Source organism: Monodon monoceros, unplaced genomic scaffold, assembly GCF_005190385.1.
Source record: "Monodon monoceros isolate NGI ecotype Baffin Bay Population unplaced genomic scaffold, NGI_Narwhal_1 Super_Scaffold_3, whole genome shotgun sequence".
Classification (NCBI taxonomy): domain Eukaryota; kingdom Metazoa; phylum Chordata; class Mammalia; order Artiodactyla; family Monodontidae; genus Monodon; species Monodon monoceros.
Window position 1 is genome coordinate 59,171,013 of NW_021703780.1, and position 20,776 is coordinate 59,191,788.

A 20,776-nucleotide genomic window follows, 5' to 3' on the forward strand; every position below is an offset into this window, starting at 1 on the left:
GTCTGAAGTTGGGGCAGACCCCTTAACCTGAGGCTCACCTGGGTAGTTAAGGGTCAGAATTTAACTGAAGTGTGAATTACAGAAATGGTGTGGGGGAAAAAGCAAAACAAAAAAACCCATACATTCGCTATCAGATGTGCTGTAAAAACTCATAAGCACACAATAAAAATACTTTGACAAGCAAGCATTCAAAAGTTTATTACTCATGAATGCTACCTGGAATACTAGAAAATGCAGTTCATGAAACTTAAAAAAAAAAAAATTAATCCAAGAAGAAAAGGTGGGACAGAAGCACTAGTGGTAAACCAAGAGACTAGTAGAAGACATCACTTACTTACATTAACATCAAGACTACCAAATGGCATCACCATTGCCACTTTATTTTGGACTCTTGTCAAGGTAAGGAATACGGCCAAGCTTGACACCGTCTGACCTTCCCACTCTTGTTGCCTGGTTTCATTCAGTTCAACAGCACACGATCTGAATCTCAGGTATCACTCCATTTAAAAACACCCTATGGCTTCTTAAACCCCACCTGCCCAACACAGACCCAACAACTGGCTTCCGGGTCCAGTGGTCTCTGGCCAGTCCTCTATATTCCTGAGGTTCATACCACCCTTCCCCTTACACCATCTTTCTTTTGGGTGGAAGCTGAAGATTCCACTTTAGACAACCCCCTCAGACAAGGACAGGTAACCCAAAATTGCCTGTATTTCCTCTATCACAGAAACTATTACACTGTATCACCTGCCTATTAATACCACCAAGCAAAAATGAGCTGTCCTCCTTGTTCCAGTGAGGCTCAGAAGCCAGCTTTTGATTAGAAATGATTGGGAACCAGAAACTTTAAGGAACCAATGTATAATGTATTTGTTTTCCTAGTTCATTTTTATAAGAAAATTTACTAAACTCGAGCATCAAAAGCAGCTGGGATTTTACTTATTTATGGGAAATATATTTGTACAAGGGAAAAAAAATTAACCCAGTGGTCTAATTATCACGATTTCCCATGAGAACATTACTTATGACTGTGTGATGACTGAGTCTGGGCAGAGTGGGACTAAGGAACTGATTCTCCAATGACAACATTAACAACCCTACCACCAATCTGCCTCATAACCCCGGCCCCAGTAACAGACTTTAATCCATACATTAAACAGATTTGCCAGCATGTCAAAAAGAACCTTTATTCTGTTTATAACAGCCTCTTATGCTTTCTTGCCACATGCCTTTGAAGCAGGTGCTTTCTGGGCTGGAGCTTTCTGACACTTCTGAGCCTTTGGAGGAGGTGCTGCCTTCTGGCCTGCAGCTTTCTGGGCAGGAACCTTCTGGGCTGGAGCCTTCTTACCCGCAGCAGTCATCTTTTTTGCTGGAACCTTTGCAGCAGCTGCTGTAGCTGCCCCCTTAGCAGCAAGTGCTTTCTTGGGAGAAGCCTTCAGGAGAGCTGCCTTTTGAAGTTTCTTAACTTCAAGCTTGATTAGTCTGTTCCTCTGAAAAATTTCAATAGAAATGTTTATCATATATGCATACAAAACACATATCCATCTTATATGTATGGAATATGTATGTATAGAAGACAACCCTTATGATGTGTAAGAGTCCTATAAGTCAACTTTGGTCTGTAAGCTTAGGCAAGCAGAATTAACCAGACAAACAAGTTTAGCGTTAGAATACAACAATCCGGAATTAATTAAAAACTTACCATTTTCCTTGCCTTCATGACTTTATAACGATCAAAATCTGTCATCTTGGCTTTCTGTTAAAAAAAAAAAGAAAAAAAAAATCTCTGTCATACCACCTTCTAATCTTCCCCAGAAAAGGTCCAAATTCAAATGACTCTAAATCATTACCTTTTCTCTGGCTTCAATCTTCTTGGCCCACCTTGTGGCTGCCCACTTTGCATTGATATCTGCCTTCTCCCAGGCTTCTCGGACATACTTCTGGCGGGCACTAGAAAGAGCCAATACCATAGATTAAGAAATCATCTTTGGGACATTCCTGGTGGCCCAGTGGCTAAGACTCCGTGCTCCCAATGCAGGGGGCCCAGGTTCGATTCCTGCTCGGGGAACTAGATCCCACACGCATGCCGCAGCTAACACCTAGCGTAGCCAAAAAATAAAATAAACAAACAGATAGATATCATCTTTGAAGCCACACAGATCCAAGGACAGCTTTTCATCCTCTGAAAAAGCACAATTTATACCCCTCAAATTAAAAAAGCACAAGGAAAATGCCAAAAGAACCCTTCTCATTTTTTCTACTTCCAGCTCTAGTTGTCTCCATAGAAAACACACCACCTGGCACAATGTATCAATCTTTTACTTGTTTGAACGGTGTTCACTAAGCCAGGATGTCTTAAAATCTCAAACACAATTTTAGTAAAAATATGCAAACCATTCCACTTTGTGGGTTTAAAAATCACCTGATCATGTATATAATATCACTCAAATAGTGAATGTGTAGAAAGCATTTTCCTTTTCATAAAGAATGATGTAAAGTAAATCGTCATCCCTTATGCTTTTTGTACAATAACGCTTATAAAGATTTGTGTTCAAACACCATAAAATGGAATTATAATCATTTTGAAATTCCTTTCAAATATCAAAACCCAGTATGCTTAGAAAATAAACTAGTAATATGTCACAGCACATATTCCATTGCAAACAACTGTCATTGCACAGCAACACACCATAGTGTTTAACTTCTATAACCTAAATCATGTCAAGAATCACAGAATGCCTTAATCCCTTACAAACAACTGGGAATAGAACCTCTTTGTGGCTGTCATAAGGAGATGATGTATGTTAAATACTTAATAGCTGACACATACAAAAAGCTCAACTAATGATAGAGTTGCAAGACACAATCGGTAGTTTTGTTCTGAAGCTAAAATGGACTAACATATGTTGGGGGAGCCACATATATAGGGAGGCTTTTGTTGTGTAAAACCTGAAAGAAAGGGGAACAAGAGAAAAAGGATGGGAAATCTGGAAAAAGGGAAAACCAGAGAGCTACCGGACCGCAGGGAATTTTAGAAGTAAATAATGCCTGTCCACTTCTACGATGTAAATCCCTCTTCTAAACTGCTCTCACTTTCACACTGCTTACTATGTTCTCAACAGAAAAACAACAAAATAGCAAAAACATTTCTAAATTAAAATAAGCAAGCTTTTGCTAGCATTAACAAAACTAGGGGAGGGGTGACGGTTGGTGGATAGTTACCTGTGTGGGAACTTGAGGATGAAGTCAGTGAGCTGCATGCATTTGAAAGGCATAGCCTGTCTCCTTACTTGAGTGCAAGGTCCATCCACCAAAGCCTAGAAGACGTAAAATCAAGGATCTCAGTGTAAAAAGGTAACAGCATCCAAAATGCAAATATTCTATACATTATTCCTTTCAGAATCATCAAATCCTTATATTTAAATTCTTTTCTTTAAAGGTTAAAAAGACTTAGCAACAGTAGCACAGCATAAAACCCAACTACATATAATTTAAAATTTTTAACCCTTGCATTCCCAACAAATAACTTTATGATTATTCACAGCCTTTGGTCAATCCCTCAGTTGTGGTGCTCTAATAGTGACAATAGCAAATAATGGCTTTCTGTGTGCTTGGCTTTGTTCTAAACTTGCTTTAAACATAATAACTGATTTAAACCTCACCTATGTTTTAGACCATAATTAGTTAAAAACTCTGCCTAGCTGAAGGAGCATAAGTATTACTCAAACCCAGCAGTACCCACCAATTCAAGTCTGTACTCCTAACCCCTATCTGCGTTGGGTTTCCTAAAATAAAGCTACCACCCGTAGTACTCCTATCCTAAGAGGGCTGTTGGGACAATTACCATTATCATCTACACTGCATACCATCCACTGCCATGTGAAGCTGTGACACTCTTCCTTTGCACTTACCCTGTTCTGATCAATAACATCTACAATCGCGACCAGCCTCCCGGCATGAGGCCCAAAGGAGACGTAAGCCACCCGGCCAACCTCCACGAAGCGCCTGAACACCTAAAATTGAGAGGTGGGGGAGAGAAAATGATTAAGCATACTCCCTAGTTTGCAAGGCTTTGCAGCTTAAAGGCAGCGTGGCTAACAACAGGGAAAAAGAATGTTGAGGGTAACACGCCCAGGTGCCATGAACTTAGACGAAATCCGCAGAGGCGGCGGCAAAAGCCAAGTTCCCGCTGGCCTACGGGGCCTGCACGGCCGGATCACCAGCCCCATCCCGGCTTGGCCCCAGTGGCCGGGCCAAGCGACTGGCCACACCACCGGTCCGACGCAGGCGGCCGAAGCGCGCACGCGTGGCCCAGGCAGCGCCAGGCCTACCGGGCCCCACACGCGCTCGTCGGGCGCGCATCCGGAAAGCTGCCAACTCCATGTCCTGCCCACCCGAGGACCCTCACCGCGCGCTACCTAAGACCCACTGGGCGCCATTCCGCGCCTCCACTCCCCAACCCAAGTAGAGATGGAACAGCATGGCAGGCAGACCCGGAGCCCACAACCGGGACACTCACCATATTGGCGGCGTTCGGCGAAAAGGAAGAAAGCCCACCCTACTGTGCGCATGTGTAGAAGGCCGCCCCGCCCCTGCGATGCACGAGACGCCGACGTGGGTACCGATTGGTTGGGACGTTCGCCCGTACGCGCACGCATGCTCACTGGGAAAACAAGCCGGAGCTCGCTGGAGCTTGCGGAGGTCGCGCTCCTTTTCCCGGACTGGAATTGCTGGATTGGCTTAGTTGACACCGCGGGTAATTTGTAGGGAGGTTGTCTCTTAAGACTTAAGGGTGAAGGCACAGAAGCTGTGCTTTCCGTTGTGACTCTGTCCTCATTCCTTTTGACTTCCTATTTTAACGTTCTTGCATCTTTCCTTCCGCTACTGAGTACGTTCTCTCCCGAATTTTGTCTAAATGTTACCGATGGCTTAATACTAGATTTTTTCTTTCCGTAAGTGACTCCAGTAATTTTATTAACCTTTCATCTTAAAATAATTCAGACTTTACAGAAAAGTTACAAAACTGGTACAAATAATTCCCATAAACGTTTCACTTACATTCCCCAAGTGGTAACATTTTACCATTGCTTTATCTTTTATTTTTTGAACCATTTGAGAGGAAATTGCAGACATGATGTTCCTTTATCTCTACACACTTAAATGTGATATTTCCTAAAAACAAGGACATTATTCTACATAATCAGTTCAGTGGTCGAACTCATTAAATTAATAATAACATAGTGTTCGGGTGTTTTTTTGGCCACGGCACAGCTTGCGGGATCTTATTCCACGACCAGTGATCGAACCCGGCCCGGCAGTGAAATCCCAGAATCATCAGCCAGGGAATTCCTACATAGTCTATTATTTAATCTGCACTCCTTATTCAAATATTATCAGTTGTTCCATTTATGTCATTTCCAGCAAATGAAAAAAAATCTTTCTGGTCTATGATCTCATGAAGCGTTACAGTTTGTATTTAGTTATCACGTCTAGTCTTTTAAAATCTGTAGTAAATCTTTTCTTGTCTTTCATAGTACTGACATTTAAAAATACAGGCTAGTTGTTTTGTAGACGTTCTCTCAATGTGGATTTGTTGTAGTTTTCATCATGATTAGATTCAGATTATGCATTTTTTGGTAGAAATGACGTGCCCTTGATGCATCACATCAGAACACCCGCAGGATGTATCTTTGTCCCAATATGGCAATGTTAACTTTCATCCTTAAGGTGTTGATCATTGTGCTGACAATTCCCAGATGTATTTCAGTCCTTTCCTCTAAGCTCTCTGCCAGTGTATATTCCCAGGACTGTTCTAGCAGCTTTCTAAGTGACCTGCCTTCTCCATTGCTCCCTTTACTCTGTTCTCTGCTCACCAGTTAGAGGGATCTTTTTAAAAAGTAAATCGGATCACATCACTTTCTTTGTGTGTGTGTGTGTGTGTGTGTGTGTGTGTGTTTGTTTTAACATCTTTATTGGGGTATAATTGCTTTACAATGGTGTGTAGTTTCTGCTTTATAACAAAGTGAATCAGTTATACATATACATATGTTTCCTATCTCTTCCCTCTTACATCACTTTCTTTTTAAAGTACTTCAGGGAATTCCCTGGTGGTCCAGTGGTTAGGGCTCCACACTTCCACTGCAGGGGGCACAGGTTTGATCCCTGGTGGGGGAACTAAGATCCTGCAAGCCACGCTGCGCAGCCAAAACAGAGAAAAATGAAAAGACAACCCACAGAATAGGAGAAAATATTTGCACATCAAATATCTGATAAGGGACTCGTGTCCAGAATATGTATAAATAAATAAATAAGTAAATACATAAAATATTTTAGTGGCTTTCTACAGTATTTACAATAAAATCTAAACTCCTTACTCTGGCCTACAAGGCCGTGCATCATGTGTTCCTATATCCAAACACATCTTATGCCATCCCTCCTTCACCATTGTGCTTCTTCAGCCACACTGATCTTGACCAGGCCACCAAGAACTGTCTTGTGCTGTGACTTTTGTACATGGTGTCTCCCCTGCCAGGAATGCCCTTCCCTCTTCATACTCATTGAATAGCAGTAGCAACTTTCGTCTTGTATTTTTTTCTAGATACCTCTTCTGAGACTTAACCTGACTACCTCATAAAAAAATTGCAGTTGTTCTACTTCTCCCTTTTCTAGCTCAGCTTTTTGTTTTCCTTAGAGCTATCATCATAATGGCAATTGTTCAACTGATTTTTCCATTCGTTTAGGTTGTAGTTTTGTGCCAGTTGACATAAGTTCCATAAAAGCAGAACCTTGAAATCTTTTCTTGGTACAGTACCTGAATAGGGAGGGGCTCAGAAATTGGGTAGTCTTTATGCCTTGGTATCCTGCTTTATAATTTATAAAGCAGAAGGCGTGAATAAAAATATTCATAGCAGCACTTTCTTGGTAACAGCCCCAAACTAGAAACTACCCAAAGGCCATAAACAAGAGAATGGATAAATTGTGGAAGTTTGCAGTGATGGAGTCAACAGCAACTACATGGGAACAGCATGGATGAATTTATACCCAATACTGGGGAAAATAAACCAGACAGAGTATATACTCTGTGATTTCATTTATAGAAAATTCAAAACAGGCAAACTAATCTATGATATTAGAAGTAGTCACTTTTACCCCTGGTGCAGTCAGCAATGGCTGGAGGGGGAAGGGGGGTTTCTGAGCTGCTGGAGAGTTTCTTTGTCTGGGTGTTAGTCACACGCAGTGTGTTCAGCTTGTGAACTTTCAAATCTCTACCTTTATGATTTGCGCATTTCTTTCCCCCAAATATGTTTCCTGGCTGTACAACCAGAGAATCTTGATTTGCAGGTCTGCGGAGGGGCAAGGATCTGCATGTAATAAACAAGCTCTCCAAGTGGTTCATTGAACACACTTTGGGAAAGACTGGGATTCTCCAGTTACAGAATTATTTTTCTAGAGTTCACTAAATGGTTATGTCACACTGGTTTAAAGTCCTCCAAAAGTCCATTTTTATCACCTAATCTACAGGATAAAGTCCAAACTCCTTAGCCATTCAAGGCCTTGCATAATCTCACCCCAACCCCCATTCCTAGCTTCTTCTCTCTGGCCGTTCTGCGCCCCTCACCCCTAATCCCGCTATAGCTACGTTTCATGGCTTTTCATGCAGTCAGCCCCCCTCTTCCTAGAATGTGCTCCCCATCTTTCTCCCTGAAAAATGACAGTGCATCCTTGAAGAAGCATCTTTTTTTTTTAAAGGAAACCAGGATTTTCTTTTCTTTTTTTTGGTACGCGGGCCTCTCACTGTTGTGGCCTCTCCCGTTGCGGAGTACAGGCTCCGGACGCGCAGGCCCAGCGGCCATGGTTCATGGGCCTAGTCGCTCCGTGGCATGTGGAATCTTCCCGGACCGGGGCACGAACCCATGTCCCCTGCATCGGCAGGTGGACTCTCAACCACTGCGCCACCAGGGAAGCCCTTCTTTTCTTTTAAAATTTATTTTATTTTTTAATTTTATTTTTGGCTGCATTAGGTCTTTGTTGCTGTGCACAGGCTATCTCCAGTTGTGGTGAGCGGGGATACTCTTCGTTGCAGTGCACGGGCTTCTCATTGGGTGACCTCTTTGTTGCGGAGCACAGGCTCTAGGCGCGCGGGCTTCAGTAGTTGTGGCACGCGAGTTCAGTAGTTGTGGCTCTCGGGCTCTAGAGCACAGGCTCAGTAGTTGTGGCGCATGGGCTTAGTTGCTCCGCGGCATGTGGGATTTTCCTGGACCACGGCTTGAACTCATGTCCCCTGCACTGGCAGGCCGATTCTTAACCACTGCGCCACCCGGGAAGCCCATCCTTGAAGAAGCATCTTTTTTTTTTTAAAAAAAAGGGCACACGGGTTCGAGCCCTGGTCCGGGAAGATCCCACATGCCACGGAGCAACTAAGCCCGTGTGCTACAACTGAGCCTGCGCTCCAGAGCCTGTGAGCCACAACTACGGAAGCCCACGCCCCTAGAGCCCGTGCTCCACAATAAGAGAAGCCACCGCGATGAGAAGCCCGCGCACCGCAACGAAGAGTAGCCCCCCGCTCGTCGCAACTAGAGAAAGCCCTCACACAGCAACAAAGACCCAACGTAGCCAAAAATAAAAATAAATAAATTTAAAAATATATATTTATTTATTTGGCTGCACCAGGTCTTAGTTGTGGCATGCAGGATCTTCATTGCTGCATGCAGGATCTTTAGTTGCAGCATGCTAACTCTTAGTTGCAGCATGTGGGATCTAGATTCCTGACCAGGGATGGAACCCGGGCCTCCTGCATTGGGACTGCGGAGTTTTAGCCACTGGACCACCAGGGAAGTCCCTGAAGAAGCATCTTAAGACACCTTTCAAAGCAGCCCCAGGCGGTTTTCAGAGTTCTTCAAAGCTTCATTATAATGGCAAGATAATTCTCCAAGCAAGCCTTCTCTACCTCGCTACATCGCCGGCGTCCAGTAATAAGCAAGAACATCTTAAGCATCTATACGGTTCAAACGCAAGAGAACCAGACAAAGCACACGCCCAGGTCTGGTTGGCTACGCCCCTTCCAGGACACCCAACCGGCTCGTCCAATCACCGGGAGGAAGGGCAAGTCGGGGACGGCGCCAGGATCCAAGATGGCGTCCTGGCCCCACCCGTTATTTCGCGGGGCCTCTCCCTGCGGAGCCACGCCCCTGCCGTACGCCGTCCCTACGTGTCCAATCACTGAGAGGGAAGGCGGGTCAAGGTCCGTGCCTGGTACAAACATGGCGACAGCAGAACGCTCTAGAGCTCCGGTCTTTCGTCAGCTGTTGGCGTGAGCTGTGTTGGAAATTATGTTCCCCTGAAGCCGCGCGCCGCAGCGCCTGTCTGTGGCAAGAAGTGGACGTGAAGGGCAGGGCGGACGTCCTGCTTCGGGTTTCAGCGTTGAGGCTCCGAGCAGAGGGGTAGCGCTGATGTCGGCTCCAGGCCGGGCGATGCGGGGGAGGGCAGCAGCTCGCGCCCTTCCCCGCTGTTTCCAGAATCCCTGCGGGTGTCAGCGTGGCCAGAGCTGTCCACCTGTACACACTGGACCCCAGTATACCTGTCAGCTTCAACTGAGTAGATGTATCTCGGGTTTTTTTTTTTTTCCCCTCAGTCATGAGGGATGGAGGCTTCAGTTTAGCAGACAAACTGTTTGTCTGGGGCCCAAAAGAGAAAAAAGTCTCAGCCTGTTCAAGAAATGAAGCAAAAGCTACGCAGAACCCTGACATCCTTGTTCCTGTAACCTTTCTGAGTTATGAACCAATCCCGGTTATGATGGAACTGGCATGGCCGTCATATGTATGCCTACCTGGCACGATATATTTAGGAATGAAAAATGCACGTTACTTCTGTGAAGTGAAAAAACTGCACAACCTAAAAGTTGAGAATTATTTTTTATTTGGTGGCTTTTCTGAGGACCTAAGCCAGGAAGACAGCCTCTCAGATCGCTTTGGGGGACTGCTCCAAAGAGGCAAGGGAGGAGCCAGGATATATACGAGTTTTCCAGCAAAAACCAGGTAGTGGAACATCAAAAGATTACTGTTAATAAAACCAAAAACAACTATACCCCAATTGGAAAAAAAAAAAAAAAAAACAGACATTGCAAGTTAGTGAATTTAGGGCTTTTCTGTGTATGGGAAGTTGCAAGAGTCGGCTCATTGAAATTATTCCTTTGATATGCACCTTAGCTATCTAGGACCAATATACTGTTCTTTTTTCCATCCTGAATCCCCTCAGAGTGCACAGTTGGGATGGCTTTAGTGGTTGATGGGTTGATGGCCGCAATAGCCTTTGTTTACTGATATGTCAGGCAACATTTTTCATTCACACATCTATTTTCAAAATTTTCATCTTAGGAGCCTGGAAGCTGAACGTGACAGGGTCCAAGCCCAATCAACCTAAGACCACTAAGAAGAGAGAGGGTTATAGGATTGTGGGGAGATGTGAAGTTTAGATGAAATTTAAATGAAACACTGTTTTGATAGACTCAAAGGAAAGCAGGACTTTCTAAAGTGGTCAACATCAGCCCTAGACAGCAAAATGAACCCATGGTCCTGTTTCTTTGAAAATGTTGTCCAGAAACCCCTTTTCTGAAGCTTTGCCCCTGGGTTGTAAATTGAAACTTTCATTCATACTGATAAACTGTAAAACATCAAAGTTTCTGAGAATCTTTGATTTTAGAGAGCAAAGTTTCTCAATAAGTAAGAAATCAGTAGTCACTCAAAGAAGAGGGTTATTATGACCCTTCATAGATGTAGCATTCATTGGCAGAAATATTGTTTCCTGTTAACTTTACAGTTGTCTTTATTTGTATCTGTTTTTCCTGCCCAGTGACTAGCCATGCAGGTTTTACTTTCTCAGTCAGAGCTAACTTTTAAAAAATATATATATTTATTTATTTATTTATTTTGGCTGTGCCGGATATTAGTTGCACCACGTGGACTTAGTTGCAGCATGCGGGATCTAGTTCCCCCACTAGGGGTTGAACCCAGGCCCCCTGCGTTGGGAGCTCAGAGTCTTACCCACTGGACCACCAGGGAAGTCCCCAGAGCTAATTTTTACTTAAGAAATGTTGACGATATAGCAGGAAGGTACCCTGAGGGTTTCATCAACGGGGAAATTTTAGATCTTTTCTGTTGCAAAGCAGGAGGTAAACTCACCACAGGTGATGACATAAACTTGGATGAGCAAGATGTCCATCATGAGGAGGACATTGGCCTATTAAATCACAGGAACCTGAGTGAGATCAAATGAAGCTTACTTAGCAAGCTAGTGGTTGCTCACTTCCAACTTCAAGTTCCCAAAGAGGTTGATGGACCCTGAAATGGGTCAGGACTCTTGGGATGCAGTGCCCAGTTTCTTTCAGTAGTGCAAGTTTGTCTAATACTCCAAATGCCTGGATGGGGTATTTTGTGGTTTGTCTTTTCTGTTTAATAACCAAGGAGTTAGTGTTGGTTTCTGTGCCAATACAAATTGATCCAGTGTCAAGAAAAGATTTCAGGAAATACGGTGATAGAACAAGGGGATTAGCAGATGCTAACTATTATACATAGAATGGATAAGCAACAAGGTCCTATTGTATAGCACAGGGAACTATCACTTTGCTGTACAGCAGAAGTTAACAACACTGTAAATCAACTATACTTCAATAAAATAATTTTAAAAAATACTTGGGAAACATATCAGATCTAAGGAACATGGTGAGGCCACAGCAAAGTTGGTGGCTTTTGTTGCCTTTGAGTATTAGAAGCTGTTGACAAACAGTTGTCATGCTCTAAAATAGATCATTAAACTCCTCATTTTCTGTGGAACACAGAATATTCTGTTGCATAGAAGCCTCACTAACACCAAGGTTATATATGCATTCTCACATTATATTACAGAACTGGAGCCAGTTTTGAAAGAGAAAATTAGCTACGTACCACATGGTGCTCGAAATAGCTGAAGAAATGCAGAATGAACTAACAGGCTAACAGGCCTCCAAACCCAGAACAAGTTCCCGGAGCTGGTAAAAGCAGCCGAATTCTTGAGTGTGATCATAGATGGGAACACTGGCATCTCTTCCAAAGAAAATCTCTCCCTCTTTGTGTGCTGTTTTCACCAGACTGAAGAAGGTAAGTGGAGTTTTATTTAATATCTGATTGATTTCGTAGAGGCTGTTGACATGACTGAGAATCTCCCGACAGAATGCTTCTTGCAGAGAATAGCAGTCTGCGGTTTACCAAAGGAATTACTGCAGGGTTTCTGTGATCAGAGGGTGATTCCATGAATGGCCAGCTGGAATGATTTGTTCTTGGCTTCTGAGATGCAGGAGCTGGACTCAGCTATTATTTGGTCCTGTGCAGTGGAGCCAGTCGCCAAACTTCTAGATGCTGTGGGCAAAGTCATGGTACGCTAAAGGCATTCTCAGAGCACTTCACAGCTCAGCTGGGTTTGCTGCAGGCATTCCTGAGTGAAGGGGGTGAACACTGGGAGGAGGAAGAGGAGTGGGATGTTGTGATTTATAAGGAAAATATATATTTGGTCACCCAGATGGCCAGAACCCTTGGAATTTCCTAAATGTTTGGAGTGGTGAAGGTGTCTCTTGTTGTGTTAATGAGGTGACTTTTAGAAGTAGGCTGGGAGTGGGTTGCCAGGAGAGAACCAACTCTGTGATTAGAGGGTAGGAACTTTCAGTCCCACCCCCTGATTTTCAGGAAGAGGGGAGAGGAGCCTGAGATTGACTCAGTTGCCATTGGCCAGTGATTTAGTCAATTGTAGGTATGTAATGAAGCCTCTATGAAAACCCAGAAGGACAGCTTTTGGTTCCATTTTTGGAGTGCTTCCACCTGGAGAGTAACAGTGCTTCCTCATGCTCACGTGAGGGCCCCATGCTCTAAGAGGCCAGAAGTGCCTTTGTTCGGTACCTCGCCGTATGTCTTTTCATCTGGCTGTTAATTTGTATCCTTTAATATCCTTTTATAATAAATCAGTCATCTGATGAGTACATGGGTTTTCCTGAGTTCTGTGAGTCGTTTTAGCAGGTCATTTGGACCTGAGGAGGATGTCCTGGGAACCTCTGATTTGTAGCCAGTTGGTCAGAAGCACAGGTAAGGACCTGGGCTTGCGACTGGCGTCTGAAGTGAAGGGTGGTCTTGTGAGACTGAGCCCTTTACCTGGGTAGCTAGTGTCAGAACTGAGTTGATTTCTCAGACACCTGCCGGTGTCTAAGAATTTCTTGTTGGTGTGGGGAAGCCTCCACACACACACATGTTGGAATTGATGCTGGGAACCCTTTTCAAGGAGGAACAGAGTACTATCAGAGAAAATACCAGGTGGACAGCATCTCAGTGTCTGTGTCTTCTAAAGGCTAAGTGTACAGTCATCCTCAAAGTTTTGCAGGAAATAGGCACACACAAGGGTGCTGAAAGACCTTTTTTTTATTCCATCACCAAGTTTGACTTCCTAGTGATGATGGTGTGTTGAATAAACCCTTTCACACACCAACTCCTTGCCTCAGGACATGCAGCAGGCTGATACTGACCTCATTGACTTGTTTAATGAAGCCACCTTGTAATCCAGAGGTTCCTATAATCCAGAGGTTCCTGAAAATGAAGGACAGTGAGACCCAGGCTTGATGTCCTTGTACAATGAAGTAAAGCATGGGAATAGAAGAATTTCCTCCTACTCTGCCCATGTTGTGTGGCCAAAAATTTCCCCACAGTGTCTTCACAGCCACGGGCCTCCAGGAGAGCCCCAGAAAGGCCTTGTTCGTTCCCCTTCTGAACCATGTCATTTTTGAAGTGCAGGAACAGCAAAGTTCTTGCTGTGATTAATTTCTTAGTCCCTCATTCCAAGCAATCTGTGTTTGCTGGAGAATTGTGAGGCCGAGGTGTCACTGTATGAGGCTTTCAAGGGAGATATACTCCCTACATGGCCAGGTGTAAAGCACAGCTGCAGCGGTAGATGGCTGGGTAGATGGATGTTCCCAGGCAAGAACAACCAAATAATAGCCTTGCTGCACTGTAACACTTGAACCTCATCTCCTACCCCAGCATTAATGCAGCCCTCTCCATTCTGGCCACTGTTTTGGCCGCTATACCTGTCTATGTCCCGCCTGGAGGGTGGAGAGTATCAGAATCTGAAAGAAGCACTCTGGAAGGAAGCAAGAGCTTGCCTGGGCTGCCCCTGACATGTATTCCTCAGGACAGCTGATATGCATGAGGTCTTGGATGACTTTGACCCATATTCACACTGACTGTGGTTGGAATGTTTTCTGAGTTGCTGAATATACGGGTACTTGGAACTTGCCCCAGGGCAAACGTGTCAGCTGAACATGTTTTTGGGATTTGCTGTCTGTTTTATAAGATTGTTTTAGGGAATTCCCTGGTGGTCCAGTGGTTAGGACTGCATGCTTTCACTGCTGTGGCCGGGGTTCAATCCCTGGTCGGGGAACTAAGATCCCACAAGCTGTGCAGTGCGGTCAAAAAAAAAAACGTTTTAAAAAGGCTTTCCAGTAAATGGAGTTTGTACTTGTACTAGGGGAAGTAGTTTTACCAAGGAAATGGCAATTCCTCGGTTCTTGTCCTCCCGAAGAAAAGAATGCAATCGAGAGATGTAGAGCAGTTTTTAAGCAGCACGAGTTTTATTAAGCAAAATGAAAGTATGTTCCCGGGAAAGGAGAGCAGGCTGTCTGGAAACCAGAAGCAGCCTCGCAATGGGAATAGGGTTGGGTTTTTTAGGGTGGTGGTCCCTCCCTGTGTCCTGTGTTATTTGACAAGTTGATTGACTGACAGCTTTAGCTTATATAACTTTTCTCCTGTGCGCAGGCGCTTACCCATGGGGTTGGGGGTGTGTGCAAAACTGCAATGTTAATTTATTACAAATATGGCATCATGAACCCCAGGTTACTTTGTGCTACTTTTTAGTTTTTGGTGCACCTGCACCAACCTGTGCTGCTGGTTTTATCTTGCTTGATCCTGATGAGGCTGGAAACTTAGCGGTCCTTGACCACAAAATGGAGGATCTCTGGGTGTGTTCTGATCACCAGTGTCCAGGTGGGGGGAGGGAACGATGACCCTGTCCAGGACGGGGTGGGGACCTGCTCATGTCTGACTAACTTAACAGTAGATCCTGCAAACCTTTAGTGCAGTTAGGTTGAGAGAAAATAGCATAAGAGGCAGGCAGGGATGTTCAATACATTTGAAATCCAATCACTGTGGTTCAGTAAAGAAAACAGAGTTGTGTACAGATCTCTTAAATGCAAGTGGCCTTTTAAATTTTCTTTACCTTCTGTTATTAGAACATGAAACTTTGCAGAGAAACCTTGGGTAGAAACTCAGTCACACTTGTTAAAAAGGCAACAGTATCTAGTATAGAATCATTAGTACAGTCAAGGAATCCTTTTTTTGGAACCTGAGACAGGGGAGAGGGAGGAAAAGTGAGACCTTTAGGGAGAAGGGAAGAGATAGAGAAAAAAGAAGGGCATGGCTGTGGCATGGCAAGGAGCGGGCAGACACATTCAGTCATTGCTTCTGGTTCTCTGGCAGAAACACAGGCTGTTGAGTCCTCTCTGGGTTCACCCCTGCCCCCGGCAGTGTGATGTTGGTCTGAGTTACTTAATCTCTTAATCTCCTTTCCTCTGTGAAATGGGGTTTAAAAGCTTTCTCTATTTCCCTAAACATTGTTGGTAGGGTGAATTTAGATAGGGGATATGAAAAATAATTTGTAAATTATAAGACTGTATATTTGTAAATTATAAGACTGTATATGGTGCTGAAAGGTTTGTAATGAGACCATGTTTTTTGATTAATTTATTTAGCAAACACTTATGAACACATAACGATCATAGCTCTTATTTTTTGGACATATTTTTTTGTGCCAAACCCTGTGCTAAGTAGGCCCTGTGGGCAATAAGACATGCCCTGCCCTCAAAAAAACTCTATTCTGGGACAACTCTTTGCTCTAGCCTCTGGTAGCTCAGTGCTGCAGCCTGGGATGAATTCACCTGACTGGATCCTGTATCCTAGCTTCGGACTGCCTTTCCCTCTGGAGAATTGGATCTGGTTTACTCTCGCCTCTGTGCTCATTTGAGGCTGGGAATGAGGGCTTTTCCTCAGTGTGGGCTGGCAGAACTCTGGCAGAGACGGACAAGAGTGTCCTTTATGATGGCTGTGTTGAACCAACTGTAGAATGAATTTACCTCAGAAGGTCAGGCTTTCTGCTGGACGAAGGGGTGATAGAGATGTAGGGGTAATTTGTGGGAAGGAGTAGAGTGTTGGTTGGGATCCCAGAACAAGGTTGGTGCTCCTGCACCAGTGGACAGGGTCACTTCTGAAAAAGTAAAGGGACAAAGATACATGGGATGACCTTTAGCTCCAGTGAGAGTACTCATGATATCTTGGCTGGCTCAATACTTAAATACCTTGGAATTCTATGACCTACTGTGTCCTCTCATTGATTCCTTACAAGACAAAGTTCCCATGAGGTGGGGAAATGACTCTAACAGGAGACCATATGTTATTGTCAAAAGACAGTTTTATCATGTTCCCAATACTTAATGTCTGTGAATCTGGGCAAGTCATTTGCCTTCTCTAAACCTCAGTTTCCCTTGTGGTAAAATAAGGGTGAAAAATGTCAACTTCCAAGGGCTGTTAGGACTAAAAGGAATAATCTATATCAGGAATCAGCAAACTTTCCTTGTAAAGGGCGTCATAGTGAATATGTTAGACTTTTTGGCCATAGAATCTCAGCCACAACTATTCATCTCATTCGTTTTAGTGCAAAAGCCGCCATAGATAACACAAAAATGAATGGGTGTGGCTCTGCTCCTATAAGCTATTTACCAAAACAGGCAGTGGCTGGAATTGATCCATGGGCCATGGTCTGCCAACCCCTGGTCTAGATGAGGTCCTTAACCTATCACAGAATCCATCTTCAATTAGTCTCTGTAATAATGTATTGAATAATTAAGAGCTCTAATTAAGAGCTTTTTAAAAAAATGTGTTCTAAGAGCTTTTTAAAAAAATAATTAATTAATAATTAATTAATTTTTGGCTGTGTTGGGTCTTCATTGCTGCACTCAGGCTTTCTCTAGTTGCAGCAAGCTGGGGCTACTCTTCGTTGTGGTGTGTGGGATTCTCATTGTGGTGGCTTCTCTTGTTGCGGAGCACGGGCTCTAGGTGCATGGGCTTCAGTAGTTGTGGAACATGGGCTCTAGAGCGCAGGCTCAGTAGTTGTGGCACATAGGCTTAGTTGCTCTGCAGCATGTGGGATCTTTCCAGACCAGGGCTCGAACCCGTGTACCCTGCATTGGCAGGCGGATTCTTAACCACTGCACCACCAGGGAAGCCCTGAAGACTGGTTTTAGAATTCTTTTGTCTTTTCGCTCCTTTTCCCCATTCCTTTCTCTCCCCTTCTTTTTTTAACTTGAGGTATAGTTGATTTACAATGTTGTGCTAATTTCTGCTGTACAGCAAAGTGATTCAGTTATACATATATATATACATTCTTTTTAAAATAAATATATATTTATTTATTTGTTTGTTTATTTTATTTTTGGCTGCGTTGGGTCTTCATTGACGCGCTCGGGCTTTCTCTAGTTGCGGCAAGCAGGGGCTATTCTTTGTTGCGGTGCACGGGCTTCTCATTGCGGTGGCTTCTCTTGTTGCAGAGCATGGGTTCTAGGTGCATGGGCTTCACTAGTTACAGCACACGGGCTCAGTAGTTGTGGCTCGCGGGCTCTAGAGTGCAGGCTCAATAGTTGTGGTGCATGGGCTTAGTTGCTCTGCAGCACGTGGGATCTTCCCGGACCAGGGCTTGAACCTGTGTCTCCTGCATTGGCAGGTGGATTCTTAACCACTGTGCCACCAGAGAAGTCCCTATATATACATTCATTTCTTTAATATTCTTTTCCAGCATTGTTTATCATAGGATACTGAATATAATTCTCTCTGCTATACAGTAGGACTTTGTTGTTTATCTATTACATATATAATAGCTTACATCTGCTAACCCCAACCTCCGACTCCATTTCCCCCCCAACTCCTCCGCCTTGGCGACCACAAGTCTGTTCTCTACATCCGTGAGTCTGTTTCTGTTTTGTAAATATGTTCCTTTGTGTCATAGTTTAGATTCCACATATAAGCGGTATCATATGGTATTTGTCTTTCTCTTTCTGACTTACTTCACTTAGTATGGTACTCTCTAGGTCCATCCATGTTGCTGCAAATGGCATTATTTCATTCTTCTTTATGGCTGAGTAGTATTCCATTGTATATATGTACCACATCTTCTTTATGCATTCATCTGTCGATGGACATTTAGGTTGTTTCCATGTCTTCACTATTGTGAATAGTGCCGCTATGAACATAGGGGTGCATGTATCTTTTTTTTTAAAGAGATCTTTATTGGAGTATAATTGCGTCACAATACTGTGTTAGTTTCTGTTGCACAACAAAGCGAATCAGCCATATGCATACACATGTCCCCATATTCCCTCCCTCTTGAGCCTCCCTCCCATCCCTCCATCCCACCCTTCTAGGTCATCACAAAGCACCGAGCCAACCTCCCTGTGCTATGCTGCTGCTTCCCACTAGCCAAATACTTGGCATTCAGTAGTGTATATATGTCAATGCTACTCTCACTTTGCCCCACCTTCACCCTCCCATCCCATGTCCTCAAGACCATTTTCTATGTCTACCTCTTTATTCCTGCCCGGCGACTAGGTTCATCAGTACCTTTTTTTTTTTTTTTAGATTCCATATATATGTGTTAGGATATGGTATTTGTTTTTCTCTTTCTGACTTACTTCACTCTGTATGACAGAATCTAGGTTCATCCACTTCACTACAAATAATTCAATTTCGTTTCTTTTTATGGCTGAGTAATATTCCATTTTATATATGTGCCACATCTTCTTTAGCCATTCATCTGTCTTTGGACATTTAGGTTGCTGCCATGTCCTGGCTATTGTAAATAGTGCTGCAATGAACATTGTGGTACATGTCTCCTTTTGAATTATGGTTTTCTCAGGGTATATGCCTGGTAGTGGGATTGCTGGGTCATATGGTAGTTATATTTTTAGTTTTTTAAGGAACGTCCATACTGTTCTCCATAGTGGCTGTATCAATTTACATTCCCACTAACAGTGCAGGAGGGTTCCCTTTTCACCACACCCTTTTCAGCATTTATTGTTTGTAGATTTTTTGATAATGGCCATTCTGACCAGTGTGAGGTGATACCTCATTGTAGTTTTGATTTGCATTTCTCTAATAATTAGTAATGTTGAGCATCTTTTCATGTGCCTCTTGGCCATCTGTATGTCTTCCTTGGTGAAATGTCTATTTAGGTCTTCCGCCCATTTTTTAACTGGATTGTTTGTTTTTTTGATATTGAGCTCCATCAGCCATTTGTATATTTTGCAGATTAGTCCTTTGTCTGTTGTTTCATTTGCAAATATTTTCTCCAGTTCTGAGGGTTGTCTTTTGGTCTTATTTATGGATTCCTTTGCTGTGCAAAAGCTTTTAAGTTTATTTAAGTCCCATTTGTTTATCTTTGTTTTTATTTCCATTACTCTAGGAAGTGGGTCATAAAAGATTTTGCTGTGGTTTATGTCAAAGAGTGTTTTTCCTCTAAGAGTTTTATAGTGTCTGGTCTTACATTTAAGTCTTTAATCCATTTGGAGTTTATTTTTGTGTATGGTGTTAGGGAGTGTTCTAATTTCATTCTTTTACATGTAGCTGTCCAGTTTTCCCAGCACCAGTTATCGAAGAGACTGTCTTTTCTCCATTGTATGTTCTTGCCTCCTTTGTTATAAATTAGGTGCCCATATGTGTGTGGGTTTATCTCTGGGCATTCTGTCCTGTACCGTTGATCTATGTTTCTGTTTTTGTGCCAGTACCATACTGTGTTGATTACTGTAGGTTTATGGTATAGTTTGAATTCGGGGAGCCTGATTCCTCCAACTCCATTTTTCTTTCTCAAAATTGCTTTGGCCGTTCGGGGTCTTTTGTTTTTCCATACGAATTGTAAAATTTTTTGTTCCAATTCTGTAAAGAATGCCATTGGTCGTTTGATAGGGATTGCATTGAATCTGTAGATTGCTTTGAGTAGTATGGTCATTTTCACAATATTGATTCTTCCAATCAAACAACATGGTATATTTCTCCATCTGTTTATGTCATGTTTGATTTCTTTCATCAGTGTTTTATAGTTTTCTCAGTACAAGTCTTTTGCCTCCTTAGGCAGGTTTATTCCTAGATATTTTATTCTTTTTGTTGCAATGGTAAATGGGAGTGTTTTCTTGATTTCACTTTCAGATTTTTCATCATTAGTGTATAGGAATGCCAGAGATTTCTGTGCATTAATTTTGTATTCTGCAACATTACCAAATTCATTGATTAGCTCTAGTAGTTTTCTGGTGGCATCTTTAGGATTCTCTATGTATAGTATCATGTCATCTGCAAACAGTGACAGCTTTACTTCTTCTTTTCCGATTTGGATTCCTTTTATTTCCTTTTCTTCTCTGATTGCTGTGGCTCAAACTTCCAAAACTATGTTGAATAAGAGTGGTGAGAGTGGGCAACCTTGTCTTGTTCCTGATCTTAGTGGAAATGGTTTCAGTTTTTCACCATTGAGGACGATGTTGGCTGTGGATTTGTCATATATGGTCTTTATTATGTTGAGGAAAGTTCCCTCTGTGCCTACTTTCTGCAGGATTTTTATCATAAATGGGTGTTGAATTTTGTCAAAAGCTTTCTCTGCATCTATTGAGATGATC

At 43.1% G+C, this 20,776-nt stretch overlaps 1 protein-coding gene across 1 annotated transcript; it reads right to left on the reverse strand.

Annotated features, from left to right (window-relative positions):
• Window positions 1–1,161: 1,161 nt before the first annotated feature.
• Window positions 1,162–4,591, reverse strand: RPL14 (ribosomal protein L14). Its single transcript, XM_029244256.1, has 6 exons — window positions 4,520–4,591; window positions 3,912–4,013; window positions 3,223–3,317; window positions 1,851–1,950; window positions 1,703–1,756; window positions 1,162–1,490 (listed from the first exon to the last, which is right to left on the reverse strand). Exons 1-6 carry the CDS (start codon window positions 4,520–4,522, stop codon window positions 1,209–1,211), a joined length of 636 nt encoding a protein of 211 aa, XP_029100089.1. The 5' UTR covers window positions 4,523–4,591; the 3' UTR covers window positions 1,162–1,208.
• Window positions 4,592–20,776: the final 16,185 nt, after the last annotated feature.

Excerpts from the sequence above, each read along its gene's own strand:
- RPL14 (XM_029244256.1), bottom strand. Across the intron at positions 3,318-3,911 it reads ATGTTATTGATCAGAACAGG|GCTTTGGTGGATGGACCTTG; the intron begins GTAAGTGCAAAG and ends TACGTCTTCTAG. Across the intron at positions 1,757-1,850 it reads AGATTGAAGCCAGAGAAAAG|AAAGCCAAGATGACAGATTT; the intron begins GTAATGATTTAG and ends TTTTTTTAACAG.